This window comes from Metarhizium album (genome assembly GCF_000804445.1).
Source record: "Metarhizium album ARSEF 1941 chromosome Unknown scaffold_45, whole genome shotgun sequence".
NCBI classification, from domain to species: Eukaryota; Fungi; Ascomycota; class Sordariomycetes; order Hypocreales; family Clavicipitaceae; genus Metarhizium; species Metarhizium album.
In genome coordinates, this window is record NW_024467619.1 from 10,684 (window position 1) to 31,908 (window position 21,225).

Below are 21,225 nucleotides of genomic sequence, written 5' to 3' on the forward strand. Positions count from 1 at the left end.
TTACGTCAACTTCCGCGGTGGCAATGGCGGCAGCTCACGGCGGGCTTTCTGCGATGCAGGCCCGTGGGCTTCTTCGTCTACATCCCCTGTCTTCCTCCCCGCAGACCCGTCAGCCTCTCTCGCCAGATTCAGTCTCTCGGCCTCGTCCATCGCAACGCCAGAATCTCTGCCCACCTCACTCGATTTCCACGGATTACCCCCGTTCACGAAGACGTCGTCCTCGCCGTCTGTGACGGGATAGAAGTTGTCGGGCTCGCGAGACCCGTCCCTGTGCTGTACGTCTTGCCGTATAAAGCCGTCATCGGAGCGGCCGTTGACAACAATGATATCATCCGTCTGCGTCCCGGCGTCCAAAGAAGCATACCCATTGGTGGCCCGCCTCGAGGGCGGATTCGACCCCGACGCAGCAACCACGGCGTTGGTCCCTCCGACGGCAGTCTCCATGCTCCGTTGGTAGAATCTGCCATGGGTCGGGCTGGACGGGCTGGGGCGGTACTCGAACTGCATGCTTGACGGCCGCCGCCTCGTCCCGGCCTCCAGTATCTCCAGGCCCTCCCTCTCCAGGGCGTGCACGCCGTACGGGTCGGGATCGTCTGGCCCCGGGACGCCAAAGATGCCCGTGTCGGGCTCGTGGATACTGAGGTCCCCCGGCGCAAGCTGCGCGTCCAGCTCGTCCATCATGGCGCCGTCCACATCCGCCTTGCCCTCCGCCGCCTTGAGCGTCTCCATGAGCACCTTGATCTCGGGCGGCGGGTGGCTCGCCTTTCCGGCCAGGATGTCCGCCACGCCAATCTTCTCCCCGTAGAAGCGGGCGTTCTCGTCGGTCCGCTCAACGACAACCGTGCCGTCGACCTGGACGCCGGCGTAGAACCCCCGCGACTTGAGATAGGTGAAGACGGGCCGGTTGGCCTGCTTCCACCTGCCGTCGTTCTCGAGCACGCCGCCCACGCCCACGGGGCCGGCAACTGCGGAAATCTCCCCGCCAAGCGTGGCGCGGATCTTTGTGAATGCGTCGAGCGCCTTGCGGTTGTTGATGACCAGCACGCAGTCGTAGATGTCGACGCCGACGAGGAAGCCCAGCCCGGCCGTGTGCAGCATGATGCCCGACGGGGGCGACCACGTGCCGTCCTCGTGACGGGCGACAAGGACGCCGGATCCGCCGGCGCCCGAGATCCAGAGCCCGGTGCGCATCGTGGTGAATATAGCCAGCCCGACGGCATTCTCTACGACCTTTGCCGGAATCTTTTTAACCACCTTGGGCGCCTTTTCGGGCCCGCCTTGAACGTTGGACGGCTCGTCGTCCGTGTAGAAGCCATCCTCTGCCGTCGTGTCAGCCGAGTCAAGACAGGACAAGAAGGGGCAAACAAAAGGAGAATCGTCAGGTGAGAAACGGGAGGGCGGGAGCTCACTGCAGAAGGATCTCAAAATCCTGGCCGCCTTGTAAGTCTCCTTATCCAGCGTCGTCGGCCAGAATGCCTCGCTGCCAATCTTGTTCGTCCACCGGTTGACCGGCGCGCCGAGCTTATCCAACAGTGCCCAGGCCTTGTCGAAGCCCTTCTTGCCCTGGATCTTGGTCGTGTCCCACGAGGGCAATCTCGACTTGACCTTTTGCATTTTCGACGCCATCCCTCGGAGTTCTTCTGTCCGCTCCTCTGCCGCGGGGTAGTGTGAGGGACAAAACCAAGGGCTCCTTGTGTCGCAAACGGCCGGAAGAGAGGGAGCCCGCGAGGTCAGCGGTGTTGGCTTACACTTTCTGTGGTACGTACTTGGACCGAGTTACAGGTTGCTCAAGTAAGTACGCAGCAGACGCAGCGATCCACTCCGCCTCCGCCTGTGCCGACGTGGATTGACATTGCCGGAGCTCCGGCCGTGGTGCATGGAGGCTTGCAAGTCTGCACATTTGGTTCCCCAAACCCGCCTGGTTCGTCCCCCCTGCTTACATGGCTGATGAATCCGTCTCCCTAGCAGAAAACCATCGCAAGTACGACTGCCTCTCATTTGCCAAGAACCAGAGCGGTGCGACGTCTTTGCAGGCCCACCCGCGCCGCTAAACCGCTCCCATGGGCCTCGTCCGGAGCCAACGTGCTGCTGTATCTGACGAGTTTGCCATCGCGTACTTTGTAAAGTTCCCGTGGGGGACTGCCGGATGGCGCGCTGAATCAATCGCATTGGGAGTACTACCTGTGCTCGACGGTGTAATTGGAGCGCAATGTATCTGTGGACAACCAAGAGTCCGCGACACTGGGCACATCTTTGATCAACCTCGACGGCAATCCGTCTCGCCAATTTCCAACTCACCAGCCTAAGAATCGACCTGCACAGTGACCAAGTCCCATGCCATTTCTCTGTAGTTGCCAAGCGTTTGGTACCTTTGTCAATTCAATTGCTACCTCTTTTACGGATTGACCATTCCGGCCGTTCTAGGTCTCTGGCACCCTCTTGTTGTCGAGGCTGACATCCTGGCAAACATCGGCAACGATACTAGCAACCTTGTAGAACTTTCGGTTCAATCCATACGCTAATCTCTTCTATTATTGTAGTCATTTTCATGAATGTTTACCTTCAACTCAACATGTTCAGGTACTGCGTCGTAAATCTAGTGTTCTTGGTGACTCCCTTCACACCAATAGACACAATTTCACCTGGCACAATGTCGATCAAGTTATCATCAAACCTGACATTGTCGTCGTCGCACTCCACTGCGACGCCTTTGACCGGCACTTCGGCGCTGAGTTCAATTGCAGTGCTTGTCGCGCAAAGCTCCGCCTTCAGGTGCTTTGGCTTCTGAAGGTGCAAGTACTTGAGTGGCTCTGGCCAGTTGACATAGCGGGCGATTTGCTTGCCTTCTTGGTATAAATACGCTGCCACCACTGTTCGACCTTCCTCGCCCGCATTCTTCTTGGTGACGGGAACGTTCATCGAGATGATTTCGGTCGAGGCGTTTGCCGGGAAGAAATGTTTTGCTGAGACAGTCTGTGAAAATGTTTCACGCCCCGTCTCTACATCCCATGCCTTCACAACGCAGTCTGCTGTGGAGTCCTCCAGGCTCAGGTTGGAACCCCAAATCTCAATCTTGATCTCTTTCACAATGTGAACTCGAGTGTACTTGTCCCTGGCGTGGGTGTGCTCTCGTCTTGTCATGCCCACCGAGATGGGTGACATCTCTCGCTTGACCGCGTAGTATGCGTATTTTGGGCGCAGATAATAGTCGCAAATCGCCCAAGATGTCACCGGCCAACAGTCGTTCATCTGCCACACAAGAGCACCGGCGCAGTATTCACGTCCGGGACCTCTCCATTCTCGCTTCCACAGTCGGTAGGCCGACGCAATGCACTCAGCTTGCATCAGCTGCGTACAATATATGTAGTACTCCAAAGGATCGGGGGCGTAGCGAATGTTCTCCGCCAAGTATGAAGCGAGGCGGCGCTCATGGCCAGCAGCCTTGTTGTGGAAGTCGACAGTAGAGGACTGAGCAAATCGTTCAGGGTCGTCCTTACCCTTCGGTAGGTATGAATCGATGGTTTTGATGGACGGGAATGCCTCCATTCCGAATTCGGATACGAATCTTCCAACAAGCTTGTCAAAATTTTGATATTTCTCTTGTGAGCCATGCCAGACATTCCACTGATGAATATCACCAATGGTTGGATCAGAAGTGTTTTTACCACCCCAAGGACTTCCGGGATGATAGTAAGTATCCGGTACCAGTGCCTTGCACACGTCCGGTAGGATCTTTTCGTAAATGTATCGTGCAGGGAAATCTGTATGTAGCCAATTGTCGGGATTATCATCCTCAGGATCGTAGTTGAGCCTTTCACTTTCAGCATACTGATAATCCTCATTGTTTCCCGCCCAAATAACTATTGAAGGGTGATGTCGCAGTCTCTTGACGTTTTCCCGGGCTTCTCGCTCGACTGACTTCAGAAAGTTGTTATGCGCCGGATAGTTCCCACAGCCAAACATAAAATCTTGCCAGACCAAGATACCAAGCTCATCACATGCATCGTAGAGAGACTCCTCTTCATAGATCCCCCCGCCCCATACACGGAGCATAAGTTGGTTGCCAGTAGCTACCATCTTGACCCAATCGTAGTATCGTTCCTTTGATATACGAGGGATGAAATTGTCCGCAGGAATCCAGTTGCTGCCTCCGCAAAAAATGGGAATGTTGTTCACTTGGAAGAAAAAAGTCGTCCCTGGTTGATCAAGGAGAGGCCGCTGGATCACCTCAGCTCTGCGTAGACCGATCTTCTTGGAAGATGAGTCTACTTCGGTTTTCCCGTCCAGCAATGTTGCCTTGACAGTGTAAAGTGGCTGGCTGCCATATCGAATTGGATACCAGAGCTCGGGGTTTTGGACCTTGAATGTAGCCACAGCCTCGTCGTCCTTGATGTCGACTGTCTCGGACGCGACGGTCTTGTCGCCCAGAGATATGTTAAAGCGGACACTGGAGCCGGTACCCTCGATTGCAGCATGAGCCACCACTCTGACGCTCTTGAGAGAGGAATCAACGTCAATTTCAGCATACAAGTCCCCCACGCGAGATTCGTACAATTCCAAGTGAACCGGTCGCCATGGACCACAGGTCATCAGTTCAGGACCCCAATCCCAGCCCTGAAAGGTATTAGCAACCGTGGCCTTGGGCTAAATGACGTGAGTGATACATCTTACCCAATGGTACTGGGATTTGCGGACACCAAGACGAGAATTATCGCCATTCCAGCAACCCCACTTGTGATTTGGGTGCTTCTCAACCTCCTTCCAGCCATGAAGATACGCAGAAGCAAATGTGATAACCAGCTCGTTGTCACCGGTCTTTTTCAATACATCGGTTACCTCAACTCTTTCAGAAACAAACATATTGTCAGTTTCCAGTATCACCTTGCCGTTGAGGGCGACTTTGGCAAAAGTATCAAGCCCATCGAAGACGAGTACGGCCTTGGCCTTGCCATTTATCTCTGGTGAAGAGAAGGCTGCTTTGTATACCCAGGCCGTCTCGCCCACCCACTGAACTTCATCCTCATTTTGGCCGATATAGGGATCCGGAATGAGTTTATGGTGAAGAAGATCAAGATGAATGTTTGTAGGAAATTGAGACACGGCCATATATGGAGCATCGTCCCTGTCGGCTGGCTTGAAATGCCAGGTCTTGTCGATGGGGATGACGGTCCGCGTATGCATTGCGACGAGACTTCAAACAGTTGGTCTGTAACTGGCACCGACAGCAATGAAGCGGCTGACGATGGAAGGAAAAGAGAATGCCTTTTGGACTTGGCTTGATACAATCAACTTATGGAGATGTTCCACTGTCATTAAATTGGTAAGCTATCGGCCTGGCGGCGATGAAGGAGGGGCGAGGGAAGGGAGGGGCAGTGAGGGGCAGCGAGGTAATTGTATTTCCTGAGGAATGACCATCAGAGAAGGAGCAACCAAAGACAAATGGTATGCAGGTATCGAGAGTGGTATGATACACGTATTCTTGTATGCGTACTTGTCATTCTGAAATTTGATGCTTCTCATCTATCCTCTATATCCGGTTCCATCAGTGAATAGATCAATTGGTACCATAGACGGCAATTCATGACGGCGCTAGCTTGAAACATCCTAACTAATAAGTTACTGCGGGAGCTCGTTGGCCAAGGGATACAGAACGCGGCTGCATGGTAAAACCCGCGATATGAGAATTGCGACTGCGAATGATGAAAAGTATAATCATAAAATCTCAAGTACGAGAGGCTAAAGGAGAAGCTTGGACCGGCAGAATATCAGCACTGCCAGCGCAGCAGACGCAGCGTGATTACTTATGGCTCCAGTAACCATGAGTCCATGACCCACGAGACAGACATCTACGCAGTCCAATTACATCGGGAACTTATAAGTCATGGTAATTTCGTCGACTGCGCACTAGCACGAATCGTGACCCAGAATCACGATGCGCCGAAGGATAAAGAGGGAGAAGGGAGTACGCTGAATCACTGCATCTTGCTTAGAGCATAACTCTTTGCTGGCATATAAAGGTCTACGCTTCAAACCTATGTCTGAAGTCTCAAAAGGACAGCATGAAATACACCGAAAAGTGGTGTCATGCAAAATCACCAAAAAGGATCCATAGCGCGACTCACCATGCAAAACCTGTCAACCAAGCACACTCGAGGTCCGCGGAGAATTTATCCAAGGAGGATAACGTACATTTTGTCAGCTTTTTAATCCACATCAAGACCATAACTGACACTTGCCGCTTAGTCTGAACTGTGACCGTGATACGGGTAGTCAGAGAATGCCCCGAATTCTTAGTCACTTTCTGCAATGACAGCTGAGCTCGTCTACCACCAGACGTGGCGTGTGAAATCATGAAAGTGCCATCCGTCTTCCTCTGCAAACTTCCAAGGTCAATTACGTCTTCTCTGGTCTTTCTTCCCAAGAAAACTTGATCCGAGGCTCAAAGGTCGACTACTTATTCAAAATGGTTAAGCTTCCTGTTTCGCTTGCCGCCACGGCCGTCATTGTCTCGTTTGTCGAGGCGAATTTGCATAACTGCGATGCCGGCCAATTATACTGTGGCTCTTCTCTTCAGAATTGGTGTGAGCATCAACAACCTCTCTGCCCGGCTTGACAAAACTAACCGCACTCGCAGACTTTGGATATGCCGAAAGTACAGTCGAAGGCGCTCTCTGCGTTGCTGGACAGCCTCAAACTGGAACCCATCTTGAAAACTCTTTGTTCATTTGCCAACCTGATGCTGGCGTTGTGTGGCTCGACATCTGCGAGCAGGGCTGTATTGCTGGAACCAACGGTGCCAATGATACATGCAACAACTAGATGTAGCTCGTGGTCGAGTTGATGCAATCTTCGCCGATTGGGGGACAATCTCACGGCCAGCAGCGTAACTCTTTGAGGAGTACTTGGGCAGTATATCGTTAGCAAAGCAGCTCGTCGCCGTTGTGTGTAGCTCTCTGTTGGAGTCTAAGCGCGGCCATCTACAAGCAGGGCTTCATTCCTTTAAATACAAGCTGTCCAGTATATCTTGGGATGACTTCATTTCCAATGAGATACAACCCTTTGTAGAACATGATGACCACTACTAGAATAGCGTGTTGGGCTCAGGAGTACCATTCTGTGCCCTCATTTACCCGTCAAACTGCCAACATTCCACAAGCGCAGCAATAGAAACTGATTTGTCAAAAAAAGGGAAGCAAACAGATCAAACGCAGCGGGCATACTGGATATTTGGAGCGGCTAGGTTTGATTATCGTGTGCTCATAGGATATCATTATTCTGGAGTCAAGTATGCCAGCGTGAACAAAATTAGGACGAGGACAATCGAGGGAACTTCAGTCCAGGAAAAGAGAACGACAAACTGCCTCTCAGCCGCCTCTTCTAGCAGTGTCTCTTCTCGAGACATCTATTCCCAAACGCCGGCAACGCTGAACGTAGCAAATGGAATCGCACAAAACAACATGCATGATTGGTGAGAAACCAAGACTGGCAGCACATGAGTCTCCCCAATCAGCAACAACCTCCGCCTCTTCGATTGCGGCTGCTTAGCGTAAACACTTCCTCCCACTCCCTTAACCCCCAGTTCTGAGTCCTGTTCCTCCCCCGCTTGCGACGCCGTAGCCCGCTTATACCGTCGTCTACGGTAGCGCCCGTCATGGAGCTCTTAATACTACCGCCGTCACTGGCTGTGTTCCAGGCACCACCGTCGCCGTATTGTATGCCGCTCATGGGGTCATCGGGGTCGATATCTCCCAGCTCGATCTTGGTTAAGATCATGCGTGCGAGGCGGGCAAACACTTCTTCTACACCCTCGCCGTTCAAGGCGCTGACTTCTGTCACTACAGAAATTCCTGCAGTGCTCGCCCACCGAGTTGCTTCCGATGTGCTGATTTCTCGTCCGTCAGGGGCAATTGTTGCTCGCTGGTGCGTACCAGCGCTAATGGAGCCGACGCGGTCCCTGCCCGTGATTGTTCCAGTTGTGCTCGTGGTAGATATTGAGAGGGAGCTCGCACCACCGGCTGTAATTGTAGAGGTTGAATCAACACTGCTTGGTGTTGGCGGTGGCAAGCCCGCATCGATCAACGATTCTGAAGCCAGGTCAAGTTTGTTTCCAACAAGCATCAGACTCAAGTTCGGTGAAGCCAACGCCCGCGCATCGTTGAGGAAAGGTTGAATATCCCTGAAGGATGCGTGTGATGTAATGTCGTAGACCAAGATGGCACCGGCCGCGCCACGATAATATGATCTTGAAACCGATCGAAACCGTTCCGTGCCTGCAGTATCCCATAGCTGAGTGCAGCCAGTTAGAGTGTGTGTTGGCAGGAAAGTCAATATTTAGGTATAGGGAGCTGTCCTCGCACCTGGAGCTTGATTCGTTTCCTCCGCGCTCCCGTTCCGACCTTGACAATTTTGCTCGCGAACTCGACGCCAATGGTTTGCGACGACAAAATGCGCCACTCATTTTTAATGAAGCGATGTAGCAAGCAGGATCTGTCGCAAGTCTGTAAGCGGAGCTCTGATCAAGTTGGCACATGTACTTCGCCAGCCCAAAGCTACTTACTTTCCTGTGCCGCTGGGTCCAAGGAGTATAATCTTGGCCAGATAATCGTACATGCTCCCCAGTTCCTGCATCATCGTCAGCGCCATCACAAAGATTCCGAGCGATCCGAGGCCTCGTAAGCGCACCTGATCGCGGGGCGTGCCCGTGCTATCGTCACTCGCACCGGAGGAACCTCGTGGTCTCGTCATACCGGGCAGCAGGTTGCAGACAGTTCGACCGGACCAGTTCCAAGCTGATGCTGAGGTGCATTCGAAAGAGGGATATATGTTGAAATTCTCGACCAGCGGCGAGTAAAAGGGTGCTGGTTGCGGTGTAGTGTGGACTGATTGGCGAGGTGAGATGGACGTGAAATGAGGACGACGCGCGACCGAGACCAGTGGAGATGACTAAGCGCGTCACTGGGAACACCTTGTACGGAGTACTGTAAGTGTCACAGTTATGCGTTTGATCGACGACTCGTCGAGTGTGAAGCTGCCAGACTTTTCATGTTCATATTTCAGAAAGCAAGATGATCACAACAACAAACTTTCTCCCGCCTTATAATGTGAGCTCAAAGGAAGGGTATGCGGACCACTTTCTTTGAGTAACGCTTGCAAACAGTACTCTTCCAAAATGACATAGGAAAGGAATCAATCTAGCACAGCATGTTCGATCCGTGAGAGAGGAACAATGATTCGGCTTCCTGTACACCCCGTGTTGAAAAATGTACTCAAAAGGAGAAGCTTCATGTCGTGAAGCAATACAGCCTTTTCCCGAGCAGGCTGATTGTACAGTGTGAGATACAGTACGGGCAAAAGGTATTTGACCAAGCAAGTACCGGCCTACCGCGTAAATATATGATGATCCACCGCCAAAAATTAGAGTATACTCATATGTTTGTAAGCTGCCAGAGACTGTAGCTGGCCCAAAAAGGCAATTTACGGGGGCGATTTCCTGCTCATTTTCCTTGATCAGCCGAGGTTCCTTGTCTCGAATCTGGTGAACAGTGAGCACCAGACGAACAACGTTTTTCATTGACAACGCAATTTCGTCCGTCTGCCACTGATTCAAGTAGAATTCATCATCATGAAGATTGAGAACCGCACGTTTCTCATTTCTGGAGGGTATGCAGCCGCCCCGGACCCACGACTCCTTTCACATGCTTACTGACACTCTCACAGAGCGTCGGGCCTGGGCAAAGCGTGCGCTCTTGAACTCGTCAAAAACGGCGCCAACGTTGCCATTCTCGACATGAACGACGATGGAAATGAACTGGTCAAGGACATTGGATCATCTGCCAAGTTCTTTGTCTGCGATGTTTTGAACACGGAGAGCATCACCAAAGCCGTTCAAGGTACAGCTGAGTGGGCCGAGGCTTCGAACAAACCGATTGGAGGTGTCATTCCTGCGGCGGGAGTCTCGACCCCGGCAACGGTATGTTGAGAAAACGCGACATCTACAAGATGAGAACTAGTAGCCTAATTCCTACAAGATCCTAGATCGAAATGGTGCCCCATTCAGCCTCGACGACGTTGACTTCGTCCTGGGCGTCAATCTGCGCGGCACTCTGGACCTTGTCCGCCAAGGTGTCGCTGAAATAGCCAAAACAGACGAGGGCGCCGACGGAGAGCGCGGCATAGTCATCATGGTCGCTAGTTCCGCCGCTTTCGACGGCCAAAAGGGCCAGATTTCATACTCGGCCAGTAAGGGTGCTGTTGCAGCCATGACGTTGCCCATGGCTCGAGATCTCGCGCGCCTCGGTATCCGCGTGGTGACGATTGCACCCTCGCTGTTTGAGACGAGAATGACTAGCATGATGAGCGGCAGAGTGAGGAAGTCGCTGGAGGCTACATTTGAATTCCCCAAGAGATCGGGACGGCCGGAGGAGTTCTCGGCGCTGGTGAAGCACTGCATTGAGAACATTATGCTCAATGGCACTGTCATTAGGCTGGACGGCGGGTCAAGGCCGAGCAAGATTTAGAATTGGCAGTCGTTGTTCAATGAAGCCATTTGTGCGATTCGATGGTGGGCAGTGTGTCCTCGCCTCCTGGTCCAGCAACCATGACTAGGATGGCGCACCGCGATAGATTCGGAGACAAAAAAATATCCCGCCGGCATGATGCTGAAACAAAGCCCTATTTGATGCTCAGATATGCATGCTTGGAAACAATCGACTTCCATGCGAGCAACTGCTGGGCGGAGCGATATCGGACAGTGCCACACAGTGCTCATACATCCGACCGACTGTCGGAGATGGCGTCATCATTCGAAGTCTTCCTGACGATCACATCTCGGCGATGAACTACACAAAAGTACAAAATATCGTCAGATCTCGATCATTGACCGAAGAAGAAAAGGACTTGCACCAATTGCGGCAAACATGGTAACAAGCGTAGCAGTTCTTGACGATTACCAGGGCTTCGCACCCCCTCACTTCAACAAGCTGGATTCCAACTTCGCCGTGACCTATTACCCTGATACACTTCTTCCGTATAATCACCCAGCTACGCCGCAAGCTGTCAAGGATGACATTGTCAAAAGACTGGAGCCCTTTGATGTTATATGTGAGTCCTCTCTTCGAGCACTGTGATCAGACAGTCAGGACTCAGCTCATAGAGCGAGAATCACAGCCACCATGCGGGAACGCACGCCCCTGCCAGCAGATCTAATAAACCGTCTCCCGAATCTTAAACTCATCCTGAGCTGTGGTGGCCGCAACAAAGCCATCGACATGGATGCTGCCCAGAAGCGTGGCATACCCGTCACCGCCGCCTCGGACAATAAGCTGGGGCCGGTGGACAGTACCACCGAGCACATCATCGCCCTGATTCTCAGCGTCACTAGAAGTATTGCGCAGAACGATGCAGCCGTCAAGGCCGGTGCCTGGCAGACAAACCCTGTCACGAGCGTATCGGGGAAAACGCTTGGCCTCGTCGGTCTAGGCCGCCTGGGTGGCGCTGTGGCGCGTATCATGAGTGTGGCATTCGGCATGAAGATTATCGCTTGGAGTACCAACTTGACCCAAGAGGCGGCGGATGCCCAAGCCAAGGAGCAGGGATTGCCTGCAGAGCAGACAAATGGCGAAAGGACTTTCAAAGCTGTCAGCCGCGAGGAGTTGTTCAGCGCGGCGGATGTGATTTCTGTTCATTTGGTCTTGTCGGACCGGTCAAGGGGCTTGGTCACGGGGGCAGACCTGTCGAGGATGAAGCCCTCGTCCTTCTTCGTCAACACCTCCCGGGGACCTTTGGTAGTGGAGAGGGACCTGCTGGACACTCTCAAAGCTGGCAAGATTAGAGGCGCTGCGTTGGATGTTTTTGACCTAGAGCCGTTGCCCAAGGATAGTGAGTGGCGGAGGTCGGATTGGGGTACACTTGGCAAGAGTCAAGTGCTTCTTACGCCGCACGTTGCGTACGTGGAGGAGAGGACCATCAATGGGTTTTACGAGCAGCAGGTGGATGATTTGGTGGCATGGTCTGAGGGGAAGGCTTTGAAGAAGACGATGTACTAGGAGGTCAAGTCACGATTTTGACCAGGTCTGAGGAACAACCTTCTGTCTGACGAGAAAAGAGACCTCTCAGGGGTGCATAGCAACACTACAGCTTCACAATACCTTAATGCAAGTACATCTTGGGCGCATGCGTTACGAGCCGAAAACGACTGCTGAGTATTTTCATGTCATTTCATAACAGCCAAGTTCAAGACGAGCTTCACAGCCCGCCCGCGGCCACTGGGCTGGAATGCTGACAAGGCAATAAATAATAGGGTTCTGAATCTGCGTTCATTTATGGAAAGTTAACTAATTCTTTGACAATTGTCAGGCTGTCACCCCAGCATCAGCTTCTTTGTTTGTCCTCGGGCGTTGGTGCAGACGGTTCTGGATTGTGGCCCATAGGCAGCACTCTGCTGCTGAGTTGTGTTGCGAATCCAGGAACAGCCGGCGGACAAAATGAGCTCTGACGAGACTGATCCTGCGTTGCGGAAATATCCGGACAGCGGAATGCCACGCGACGGAATGACTCACGGCGTTGTCCGAACTGGTCATCAACTGCATCGTGTCAAACGAAAGGCGACTTACCAGCCTCGGTGTAAGCGTGAAGACGCCCTTCGCCACGGGGAAGCCAGTGTATCGCGAAAAAAAAATGTCTCGGATCGTCGTCATGACCAGTGAAGGGGCCAAGCTCAAGCAGTCTGGAAGAACAGCCCAAAGCGAGAGACTGAACGCATGGCCAACATTCATGGCCAAGGCCCAAGGGCATCCTCGCATGGGGTGAAAGGTGAAAAGTCGTCGACCAACAATGGGGAGCTGCTGCAAAAGAAGACAAGACGCGCATTGAGCAAGCGCTCACCCGGCAGACTGGGCGAACATCTGCTGGACAATGCCCGGACTCCTCTTGGGCACGACTATTGTTCGCGTCATTGAAGCTCAAGTTTATCATGAAAGACGCGTCCTTGGCTCATACGACGCCCCTGTCTGCTATTTAACGACCGGACCTTCTCTTGATTCCGCACGCCCAGCCCTGTTACTGGTTTGCGATGATGATTTGCAGCGTCATCCTTGATTAGTTATTTCTTCTCGTCGACATTTGTCATGAATCAGAACGACTCACCACCTTGTCATGCCTTCTACGACATGTTTTCTGTGTGGCTTCGCTCTTCTTGAGGAGCGTCACGCCCGTGCCGGTAAGCTTGGAATATGCATCACTTGCTGCATTTCTTTGCCTTGTTCCCACCATAGCTGGTAATTCATACCTGCACTTCGTTGACGGTCGAGCTAACATATGCAAATACTGCTGTAGTATATAAGAAGTCCCAACATGGCGACATGTGAGCGGTTCTGCATCTCCCGAATAACCTCTGCGTCACACGATAGCTGACGATGCGAGTATTTAGCCATTACAGGGCGCCGACGACCGATGTCCTACTCTCACAACCTCTCCCGTACGACGACGGCTTCCTGACGCCGAGGCACGATGAGCTATATTCTTTAATTATTGCCTGCGTGACCACGAACGAACGGCCCGAGTGCAACGACTTGCACCATAGCTTCCGACCGTTCCACGAGAGCCCAATCCGACCCGGGTATCCCATCCATGAACCTTGTTACAAAATGCTTTGCGAGTCTCGAGGGTGTACCGACATGACACCGCATGTGCAGGCCATCTTCGACATCTTGGCGTCATTTCCTCTGAGCATCGAGGGCGCTGTTTGGATACACAACTACGAAAGCCTGCAGCCACTCGAGCCGCACGAGGGGCAGCAGGGCTTCCTCAACCTGTATAACAGAGAGACTTTCTCATTAGGAAGCGACTGTCACTATGACGAAGATCCGATGGACCCGAATGTCATGGCAGAGTTGCATGCCGTTGCGGCACGCCTTGAGCGTCAGTCCAACCCTGTTGAAGATGCACAACGCTTCATTGGTGGATTCGCCGACGAGTTACACGTTGAAGATCCGGAAATCCATCAACGTATCTCGGCGATGGAGAGTTCGTTACGAAGGCTGCCTGTCGAAATCGTCTCAGACATACTACTTTACCTCCCCAGTGCCAGCGTGAGGAACCTCCAACTAGCCGATCCGTTCTTCAACGGAAGCCAAGGGTTCCGGTAATTCTGGAAATCTCGGTTCGCTTCAGACGGCGAGTTCTGGTATGTAAACGAGACGATGCCCCGTTGCCTGGGTCACCAGTGGGATCTCTGGTATCAGCTGTGCAGGAAAAACCACAACAGCCGTACGGCGAGAAACCGGCGACGAACATGGCGATTGGCTCACGCAATGTGTCACCTCATAGATCAAAGACATGAAAACGAAAAGCTCCTGCGAGGCTCGGAATCAGATATCAGAAAAGACGAGGCTTTCTGGCAGAACGCGGCAAACTACAAGAGACTCTCGTTGTGCAAGGTGCCAAATGTAACGAGCCTCGTCGATCAAGTTGTCGAGCTTCCTCGCCACACGAGGCATGCTTCCTTCTCCTTCGTCACGCTGGCTAACGAGCGCTACATATCTGGGATTCGCATCCGCGGTGTCAACAACTGGGAGAAGACTCTGGGCTACTTTCGACCCGAAGAGCACTCCTCATCCACCTGCAGTCACCAGACCCTCACGGGAGAGTCCATCACAGGGTTCGACATCGCTCTCGATAATGTAGGGCTTCGGGGGCTCCGCATCCTTTCAGAGTCCGTGAAGCCGTTGGAATGGGTCGGGGAGCCTGCCGTGCTCCCAAAACGCAGACTTGTCGTGGCCTCTGGCGGCGGCAATCCAGTCCCCCAATACGTTGACAAGATCAGATGCAGTTTCGATGCAAGTTGTCGCCCGTCACTCCAAGCTTCAGTGTGCTGTAGCTGACCGCATATAGGGATTCAAACTCATCGGCATCGCTATTTGCTCTACTTCCGATTCGTGGCCTTCTGATTCACAACATGAGGGCTTCGCACTCGAGGACCGGCACGTGGACCGGCTCGTCGTGCCCGAAAAGGAGATCTGGTACCCAGAACTGCCGCCTCTGGGCCTGAAATACGTTTTACTGAACAAACTTGGTCGCCCTCCGGAGCAGCCGTATCATTATTGCATCTTTGGCGGAGCTCGAGGGGAGCGGCTGCAAAACCTCAACAAGGTCATCATCACAGCAGACAAGCACGTACGTTCTATAGCATTCCAGTTCGGCAGCGACGGAGAAGAAATGGAACAAGCCGAGTTCACCAGACCACGCTACGGACTGAAACCCGGCGAGAATCTGGCTACGACGTCGCTGGCCATTGACGGGGCAAGAGGGGAGCGGATTACCAGAGTCGAAGGCATTCGCGATCCTTGTACCGAGCTGCTGACGAGCCTCCAGGTGAGCCTTCCACAGGACTCATCCAAGTACTCGACTGACTTGTAGAAACCTAGATTTTCACCAACAAAGGCCGGGCTATCCGCTCGCAGAATACTCACAGCCCCGACGGCCCGACAAGGGATGGCGAAATAGATAGTTACGACATTATCACTACTGGTCCATCTGAGGCAGAGACAGACATAATAGGCTTCTTTGGAACAATGATGGCTCACACCTCCCAAGGCGGCATATCAAGCCTTGGGCTTGTGTGCGTTTAGCCCCCAAGCACTACATACTTCATTGTTGATACTAGATATGAGCGTCTCTGTAACTACGGCTTGCTAGACGCTTGTCTGTACATTGCGCAAATGGCGACCAAGTAAATATTGCTGGCAGTCGGGGGAATGTTTCACCAGCCTCCATACGTACACGGCGGCTTGAGGCGGAAAAAGGTTGCCCCACGGCACGTATTCCAGATCTGAATCTTGCGATACATCGGAGCCAATTATGTGTGTCTAATTTCTGCTTCGTGTCGTTTTCTGTTTGAATTGCAGTTCACCTGGACCTGCTGAGAGTAGGAGCACACGAAGATTGCTGTCAAAGAACCTGCTCTTATTCCCCCCCACACGAACCATTCACGCGAACTGTAAAGCTTGAGACCGAGTTGAGACAAGCGTTGAAGCATTTACCACCCTTGACTGTTCCCCCGCTGTAGTTACTTTGGTCTGACCTCATATCGGGGGGGGGGGGGTCCTGTGTACGCAGAAGTGGTATTGATATCATTTACTGAAGTTCTGGGAATAATTGACCAATGAAGCCGATGAATTAATTTACGGCACGTCGGCCGGCATGGATGAAAATGTGGTCATCAGGAGGAATGTGTTGTGACTCGGTTGAGCTTGCATGTTCGGTGTTGGAAGTTGGTAGTTGTTGATCCATATTTGGAGGTGCGTGAATGTCAACTCCGGTTAAAAAACGTCGTATAAGTGATTGTCTCGAAGTTTTGTGACCACTCGCAGCGCAGAGGTCGAGTCGCTTTTGACATTCTGTGATAGGAAACAGCCATCAAGCCGGCCAGGAGTTCCCATCGCCGTCACAGACTCACAGCAGTCAAGCCCCGGCAGCACGGCCTGGTCCGAATACTTGTTTTTCCTCGAGGACTCGCATCACTCTTCGGCAGAGAACTAGCTGTCTCAATGCATACGGATACTATGTACGAGCCGGCGGCGCGAGTGCGACGTTGCCGATTCTTCGCCGACATGGAACCTACCAGCCCGCTCATGCTGGGGCATCTGCAAAGAGAGTCTCGTCTCTGTGTTCAAGGAGGCCTTGCTTTTAAGTTCCAACCATGGCCCCTGTCGAGACTGAGGTCGTAGACAACAAGGGTTCGCGATCTAGCAGTAATTCCACTTTTCAGGACGGGTTGGGGTTAGGGTTATAGACCAGGAGCTACCCTTGGCATTGTCTGATCCATGATTGGAGACGAGCTGACGGCGCCATGTGGACCTTGAAACCGGCATGGCTGATGATGCTCGCAACGCCATCTCCACTCTCGGCCGAAACTCACCGGTGAGAAGACGGAGTGGCGTTGAGGGATGAAACTTTAGGCTTGGAGATGGTTCCTGTGATGCAGTTCTGTCTTTGAGAATATCAGGCATCGTCATGAATGAATGTTTGTTGGACTTTGAAAACGTCTGACACAGGCCGCGTTTGTTATCCCCTTGATCGCCAAAAGGGGTCACGATGTGGGTCGCTCCCTTATCAATCTTATCAGATGACTTCCGCCAAGCGCATGGGCCAGACGAAAAAGGCGCACGTTTCCAACGGCCGGTCTGACTGTGCAAAGACGACATTCCACAGTCGGCGGCGCAGATGAGATGGCCCCAAAGGCTCGTCTGGCATCGGCACTCTGCTGGTGCATTCTAAGTCGGCTCGCAGCAGCGCAACCACTCACACGATCCACCGATTTATGTCTCCAGTCGTGCCAGAATGCCCTGGCGCCAGTGCGATTCGGCGATGCGGACGAGTCGCGGGCAAGTTTGGGGCTCGAAATATGTCGAAGCCAAACGGCAGTCATGTCCATGTATCTGTGCTTGGACGTATTCTGCGAGCAACAAGCAAGGGCCGCCGAGGTGGCGGCCCTGAACGAGAGCTGTGTCGGGTCGGGCATGCGTGCGCTTCCTCCGATTTCTATCGTGTCCAACTACACGGCGGGCGACATTGAGAGGCTGCGACACATCAGGCTCGACGAGACGTTTGCGCCCAACGACACGGTCAAGGAAGTCGTGCTGCCCGCTTCTGAGCTTCACAAAGCCTGGTTTGATACCTTGGTAAGGGGGGGTGTCCTATCCGTTCATTCCCGCCAGCCCGGGGAAAGGGGGGCTAGTGCTGACTCTGACGAAAGGACGCCATCAAATATGTCAAGCACTACCACTTTTTGTACGGCTCTTTCATGATCATGTTTTGGATCGTCGTGGTGGCCCTGGGCGTCGGGAACAGAGTCGTGCTCGGATCCATTCGTTTCCTGAAGACGTACCGACTGTGCCGTGGACACCGCTCCGAGACGGCAACGTGGATGAGGCGGAGGATTCTGCTACCGGCCACTTTTGGATACAGATGCGCCACGGAGGTGTGGTGCGGGACGATTCCTCCTCGGATGCAGAGCCTCACCATTGCTGCGTTTGCAATCGCGAACCTCGCCTTCAGCATGTACGGGTACAAAATCACACCCGTCAATCTTTAGTACGCGCTACGGGCCTACCGTCTTGTTGCCCTCCCTCCTCGGAATGCGGCTGACGCTCCTCCTAGTTTCCCGTCGCCTTTGCGGCAATGGCTACGCTATGTTTCTGACCGGACGGGCATTATTTCTTTTGCCAACTTTCCTGTCATTTGGCTCTTTGGCATGCGTAACAACTTTGCTATTTGGCTGACGGGATGGGACTTTGGCACGTACAACAACTTTCATCGCTGGGTTGCGAGGATCGCAACGCTCCAGGCTGTTGTTCATTCGGTGGGATATACGGCGCTCATTCTGTACAGTACGTCAGGCTGATCCGACGTGTGTTGATTGGGTCCCTTGCTAACTCCATCTCAGACGGCGGGTGGACGTATTTTGCTTCATGGTGGAGGCGAACGTTCTGGGTAGCTGGCGAAGTGGTACGTCCTGTTGTTTTCAGGGGCTCCCGAGCCATTGCTGACATGGTACAGGCGACGGTGTTTATGTGTGCCTTGATAGCTTGCTCCGTCTACTGGCTACGGCGCCAAAGGTACGAGCTGTTTCTCGTGTTGCACATTGGCATGTCCGCAGTCGTCCTGGTCACTATGCTCGGGTGAGTAGCTCGGATGGGTTGCCCAAACAAGTACAATGTTGACCTACAATAGCCATGTGTCTATTTTCAACGGCCATTTTGACGCCTTTTTCTGGATCCCCGTGTTCCTGTGGATATTTGACAGAGTCCTACGCATCCTCCGAATCGTCTTTTTCAACCCGACGCTAAAGCCGACTGTCGCCACCGCCACGTACAGTCTGTCCACAAACATTGTGCGGCTCCATGTTCCCTGTCGTTTCAGAGCGTACAAAGTTCGACCCGGGACGTATTGTTATCTCTCAGTCATCGACGACGAACGATTCTGGGAAAGCCACCCTTTCACTGTGGCATCTGTTTCCGACTCCAGCCCGCCAGGCAAATCCTTTGGCGAACAAGCCCCTCTCCTCGAATCCGGTGTCGTCAACGCAGAGTATCAGGAGACTGCCGAGCCAGACTCGAGGCTTCTCCTATTCCTCATCAGGCCATACGACAGCTTCACGTCTCGACTGAGAGATCTGGCTGCCAAGGAGTCCCCGCAACCAGCGTCACTGCGGGTGCTGATGGACGGGCCATACGGACACAGCCAGCCGCTACACCAATTCGACCACGTCCTGTTCGTTGTGGGGGGCAGTGGCATCGTCGTGCCCCTCTCCTATCTCAAGGTCCTGACGGGATGTAACAAGCAAACAACGTCTACCCACGTTCACTGGGCCACGCGGGAGCCAGACTTCGCAGCAGACGTTCTTTCGAATGACGTGGGAGAGGCTCTTGGCGACGCGAGTCTCGCCATCGACCTGTACTTCTCTGCCGAGACGGAGAGAAACATGGGCGCGGACATACCACCAAAAGTGTCGCGACATTACGGGCGGCCGAACGCGAGGGCGATTATCCTCGCGGCTGCGGAAGACGCAGGCGAATGCAGTCTGGCGGTTGTTGCATGTGGCCCAGCCAGGATGGCAGACGACGCCAGAAGGGCTGTCGTACAAGGCTTGGCCACTTTTCCGTGTCAGATGGAATACTTCGAAGAGAGCTTCAGATGGTAGCGCTCGCTCATGAGACATGACTTACGACTGCAATGGACGCGGCATAGAATCATTCACGCTCAGAGCCTTGTTCACAAATAAAACACTTAGTGCCACTGCTTCTGAGAAATATCCAACATGCTCGTATTCTTCATGACGTTGTCGCATACAATCTGTCGACCTGCAAGCCCAGAGTGAGAGCCGCCAGAGGAACTATCAGAGCCTCGTTGCACACGACAGCCGCAGCCCGAGCCCGAGCGCCCCCTCTCTCTTTGCGCCGTTATGCCTTCCCGGCCTCCCCGGCCTTCTGGGTCGCCAAAGCGGCGAGCTTCTCTGCCGCGGCTGCCAACGACTTGGGGTCAGCGCCCCGAATCATGGCTTGGCCATTCACAGCAACTTGCTTCCCCTCCTTGAAGAACATGAATGTCGGCATAGCTGAGACGCGGTACTTCTCTGCCACCTCCTTGGCTCGGTCGACGTCGACTTTGGCAAACGCCAAGAAGCCCGGTCTGCCGTGCTGGGCGGCCTGCTTTTGGAAGATGGGGCCAATCATTTTGCAGGGCTGGCACCACTCGGCGGAAAAGTCAACCGCGACGTACATGGCCGACGAGAAGAGGGCTTGCAGCTCCGCGAGAGAGTTGATGTGGTGGACTGCCTGGGCCATTTTCTGTGGGGAGGCCTTATCTGGACACGTGAGCTGTCTGATGCGGTGGGTGAATGTATGCGACTGTGGCCTGTACGTGTTCAGTGTGTGGAGGTGAAGCCGTCGTCCTGTTTGGTGCAGGAAGGATGTCTGTCCAGAACGAAGCCGCTCCTTGGTGAAACTCCTCGGTACGAGGACGAGAGACGAGGGAAGGAAGGCTTTCGGATGGTCTGTGGTGCTGCTTGCTGCTGGATGGGGCTTGGCGGGGCTTTGTAATCAATCAATCAATCGCGTTCCTCCAAATACATGTGGCCACGCTCCGCCCGAAGATTCCAGACTCAACACAAGAGACGAGATCGACACCACGCCACGCTCTGCTTTTTACAATGGGATAACTAACTAACTATTTCCAGTTTCGGAATCGTTGAGGCCACAGATTGGTCATTATCCTGCGATCCTAGCTGCCATACACACAATGACAGTAGGCCGGCCACTTTTCGCCCCACTTGTCAACCGTGACAACGTCGGGCCTCGCCATCATGACTTGGTGCAAACTTGTTATTTTGCGTCATGAATGATTATCTCGCACCAAGATGGCGAAAACTAAACTGTCTGCTAGGATTCACGCAAGCTCCTTAAGCGCATCGAGTCTTGCAACCTGATTGAGCCTGATGCCAAGACGCGTATTTGACATGTCTAGACTCACAGTCTGGGAGATTCTGGCCCGTCACATCTATAGACTATGCCTGCCTAATGTCTCCTCGTCAGAAGTCAGGGCAATGACCATCTCGCCGCTCCAAGATTCCTGTGTGGCCCTAAAGCACGCCATGCAGTGGTTGCCCTTGCAGTGCCGCCTTTCAGAGTTGAGGAACCCCGACCGTGGAATCGTACGCCACCATTGGAT

General features: G+C 53.3%; 9 protein-coding genes across 9 annotated transcripts; 5 read left to right on the forward strand and 4 right to left on the reverse strand.

The window, feature by feature from the left end:
- Window positions 1-1,614, reverse strand: MAM_08152 (DUF500 domain protein; the record flags this gene model as incomplete). Its single annotated transcript, XM_040826950.1, has 1 exon — window positions 1-1,614. One exon carries the CDS (start codon window positions 1,612-1,614, stop codon window positions 1-3), a length of 1,614 nt encoding a protein of 537 aa, XP_040675027.1.
- Window positions 1,615-2,562: 948 nt separating this feature from the next.
- On the reverse strand, window positions 2,563-5,181 carry MAM_08153 (beta-mannosidase; the record flags this gene model as incomplete). The annotated part of the gene is made up of 2 exons (XM_040826951.1): window positions 2,563-4,614; window positions 4,672-5,181. 2 exons carry the CDS (start codon window positions 5,179-5,181, stop codon window positions 2,563-2,565), a joined length of 2,562 nt encoding a protein of 853 aa, XP_040675028.1.
- A 1,282-nt stretch (window positions 5,182-6,463) lies between these two features.
- MAM_08154 (uncharacterized protein) lies at window positions 6,464-6,819 on the forward strand (the record flags this gene model as incomplete). The annotated part of the gene is made up of 2 exons (XM_040826952.1): window positions 6,464-6,581; window positions 6,635-6,819. 2 exons carry the CDS (start codon window positions 6,464-6,466, stop codon window positions 6,817-6,819), a joined length of 303 nt encoding a protein of 100 aa, XP_040675029.1.
- Window positions 6,820-7,506: 687 nt separating this feature from the next.
- Window positions 7,507-8,745, reverse strand: MAM_08155 (rab like protein; the record flags this gene model as incomplete). Its single annotated transcript, XM_040826953.1, has 3 exons — window positions 7,507-8,286; window positions 8,358-8,487; window positions 8,558-8,745. The coding sequence occupies 3 exons, from the start codon at window positions 8,743-8,745 to the stop codon at window positions 7,507-7,509; spliced, it is 1,098 nt and encodes a 365-aa protein (XP_040675030.1).
- An 877-nt stretch (window positions 8,746-9,622) lies between these two features.
- Window positions 9,623-10,517, forward strand: MAM_08156 (3-hydroxyacyl-CoA dehydrogenase; the record flags this gene model as incomplete). The annotated part of the gene is made up of 3 exons (XM_040826954.1): window positions 9,623-9,660; window positions 9,718-9,970; window positions 10,029-10,517. 3 exons carry the CDS (start codon window positions 9,623-9,625, stop codon window positions 10,515-10,517), a joined length of 780 nt encoding a protein of 259 aa, XP_040675031.1.
- Window positions 10,518-10,916: 399 nt separating this feature from the next.
- MAM_08157 (D-isomer specific 2-hydroxyacid dehydrogenase) lies at window positions 10,917-12,044 on the forward strand (the record flags this gene model as incomplete). The annotated part of the gene is made up of 2 exons (XM_040826955.1): window positions 10,917-11,100; window positions 11,131-12,044. The coding sequence occupies 2 exons, from the start codon at window positions 10,917-10,919 to the stop codon at window positions 12,042-12,044; spliced, it is 1,098 nt and encodes a 365-aa protein (XP_040675032.1).
- Window positions 12,045-13,643: 1,599 nt separating this feature from the next.
- On the forward strand, window positions 13,644-15,626 carry MAM_08158 (Mannose-binding lectin; the record flags this gene model as incomplete). Its single annotated transcript, XM_040826956.1, has 4 exons — window positions 13,644-14,140; window positions 14,333-14,678; window positions 14,890-15,369; window positions 15,423-15,626. 4 exons carry the CDS (start codon window positions 13,644-13,646, stop codon window positions 15,624-15,626), a joined length of 1,527 nt encoding a protein of 508 aa, XP_040675033.1.
- A 1,797-nt stretch (window positions 15,627-17,423) lies between these two features.
- Window positions 17,424-19,699, forward strand: MAM_08159 (ferric-chelate reductase; the record flags this gene model as incomplete). Its single annotated transcript, XM_040826957.1, has 6 exons — window positions 17,424-17,678; window positions 17,753-18,090; window positions 18,157-18,386; window positions 18,443-18,504; window positions 18,556-18,677; window positions 18,730-19,699. The coding sequence occupies 6 exons, from the start codon at window positions 17,424-17,426 to the stop codon at window positions 19,697-19,699; spliced, it is 1,977 nt and encodes a 658-aa protein (XP_040675034.1).
- Window positions 19,700-19,958: 259 nt separating this feature from the next.
- On the reverse strand, window positions 19,959-20,342 carry MAM_08160 (Thioredoxin-like protein; the record flags this gene model as incomplete). Its single annotated transcript, XM_040826958.1, has 1 exon — window positions 19,959-20,342. The coding sequence occupies one exon, from the start codon at window positions 20,340-20,342 to the stop codon at window positions 19,959-19,961; it is 384 nt and encodes a 127-aa protein (XP_040675035.1).
- Between the last annotated feature and the right edge of the window lie 883 nt (window positions 20,343-21,225).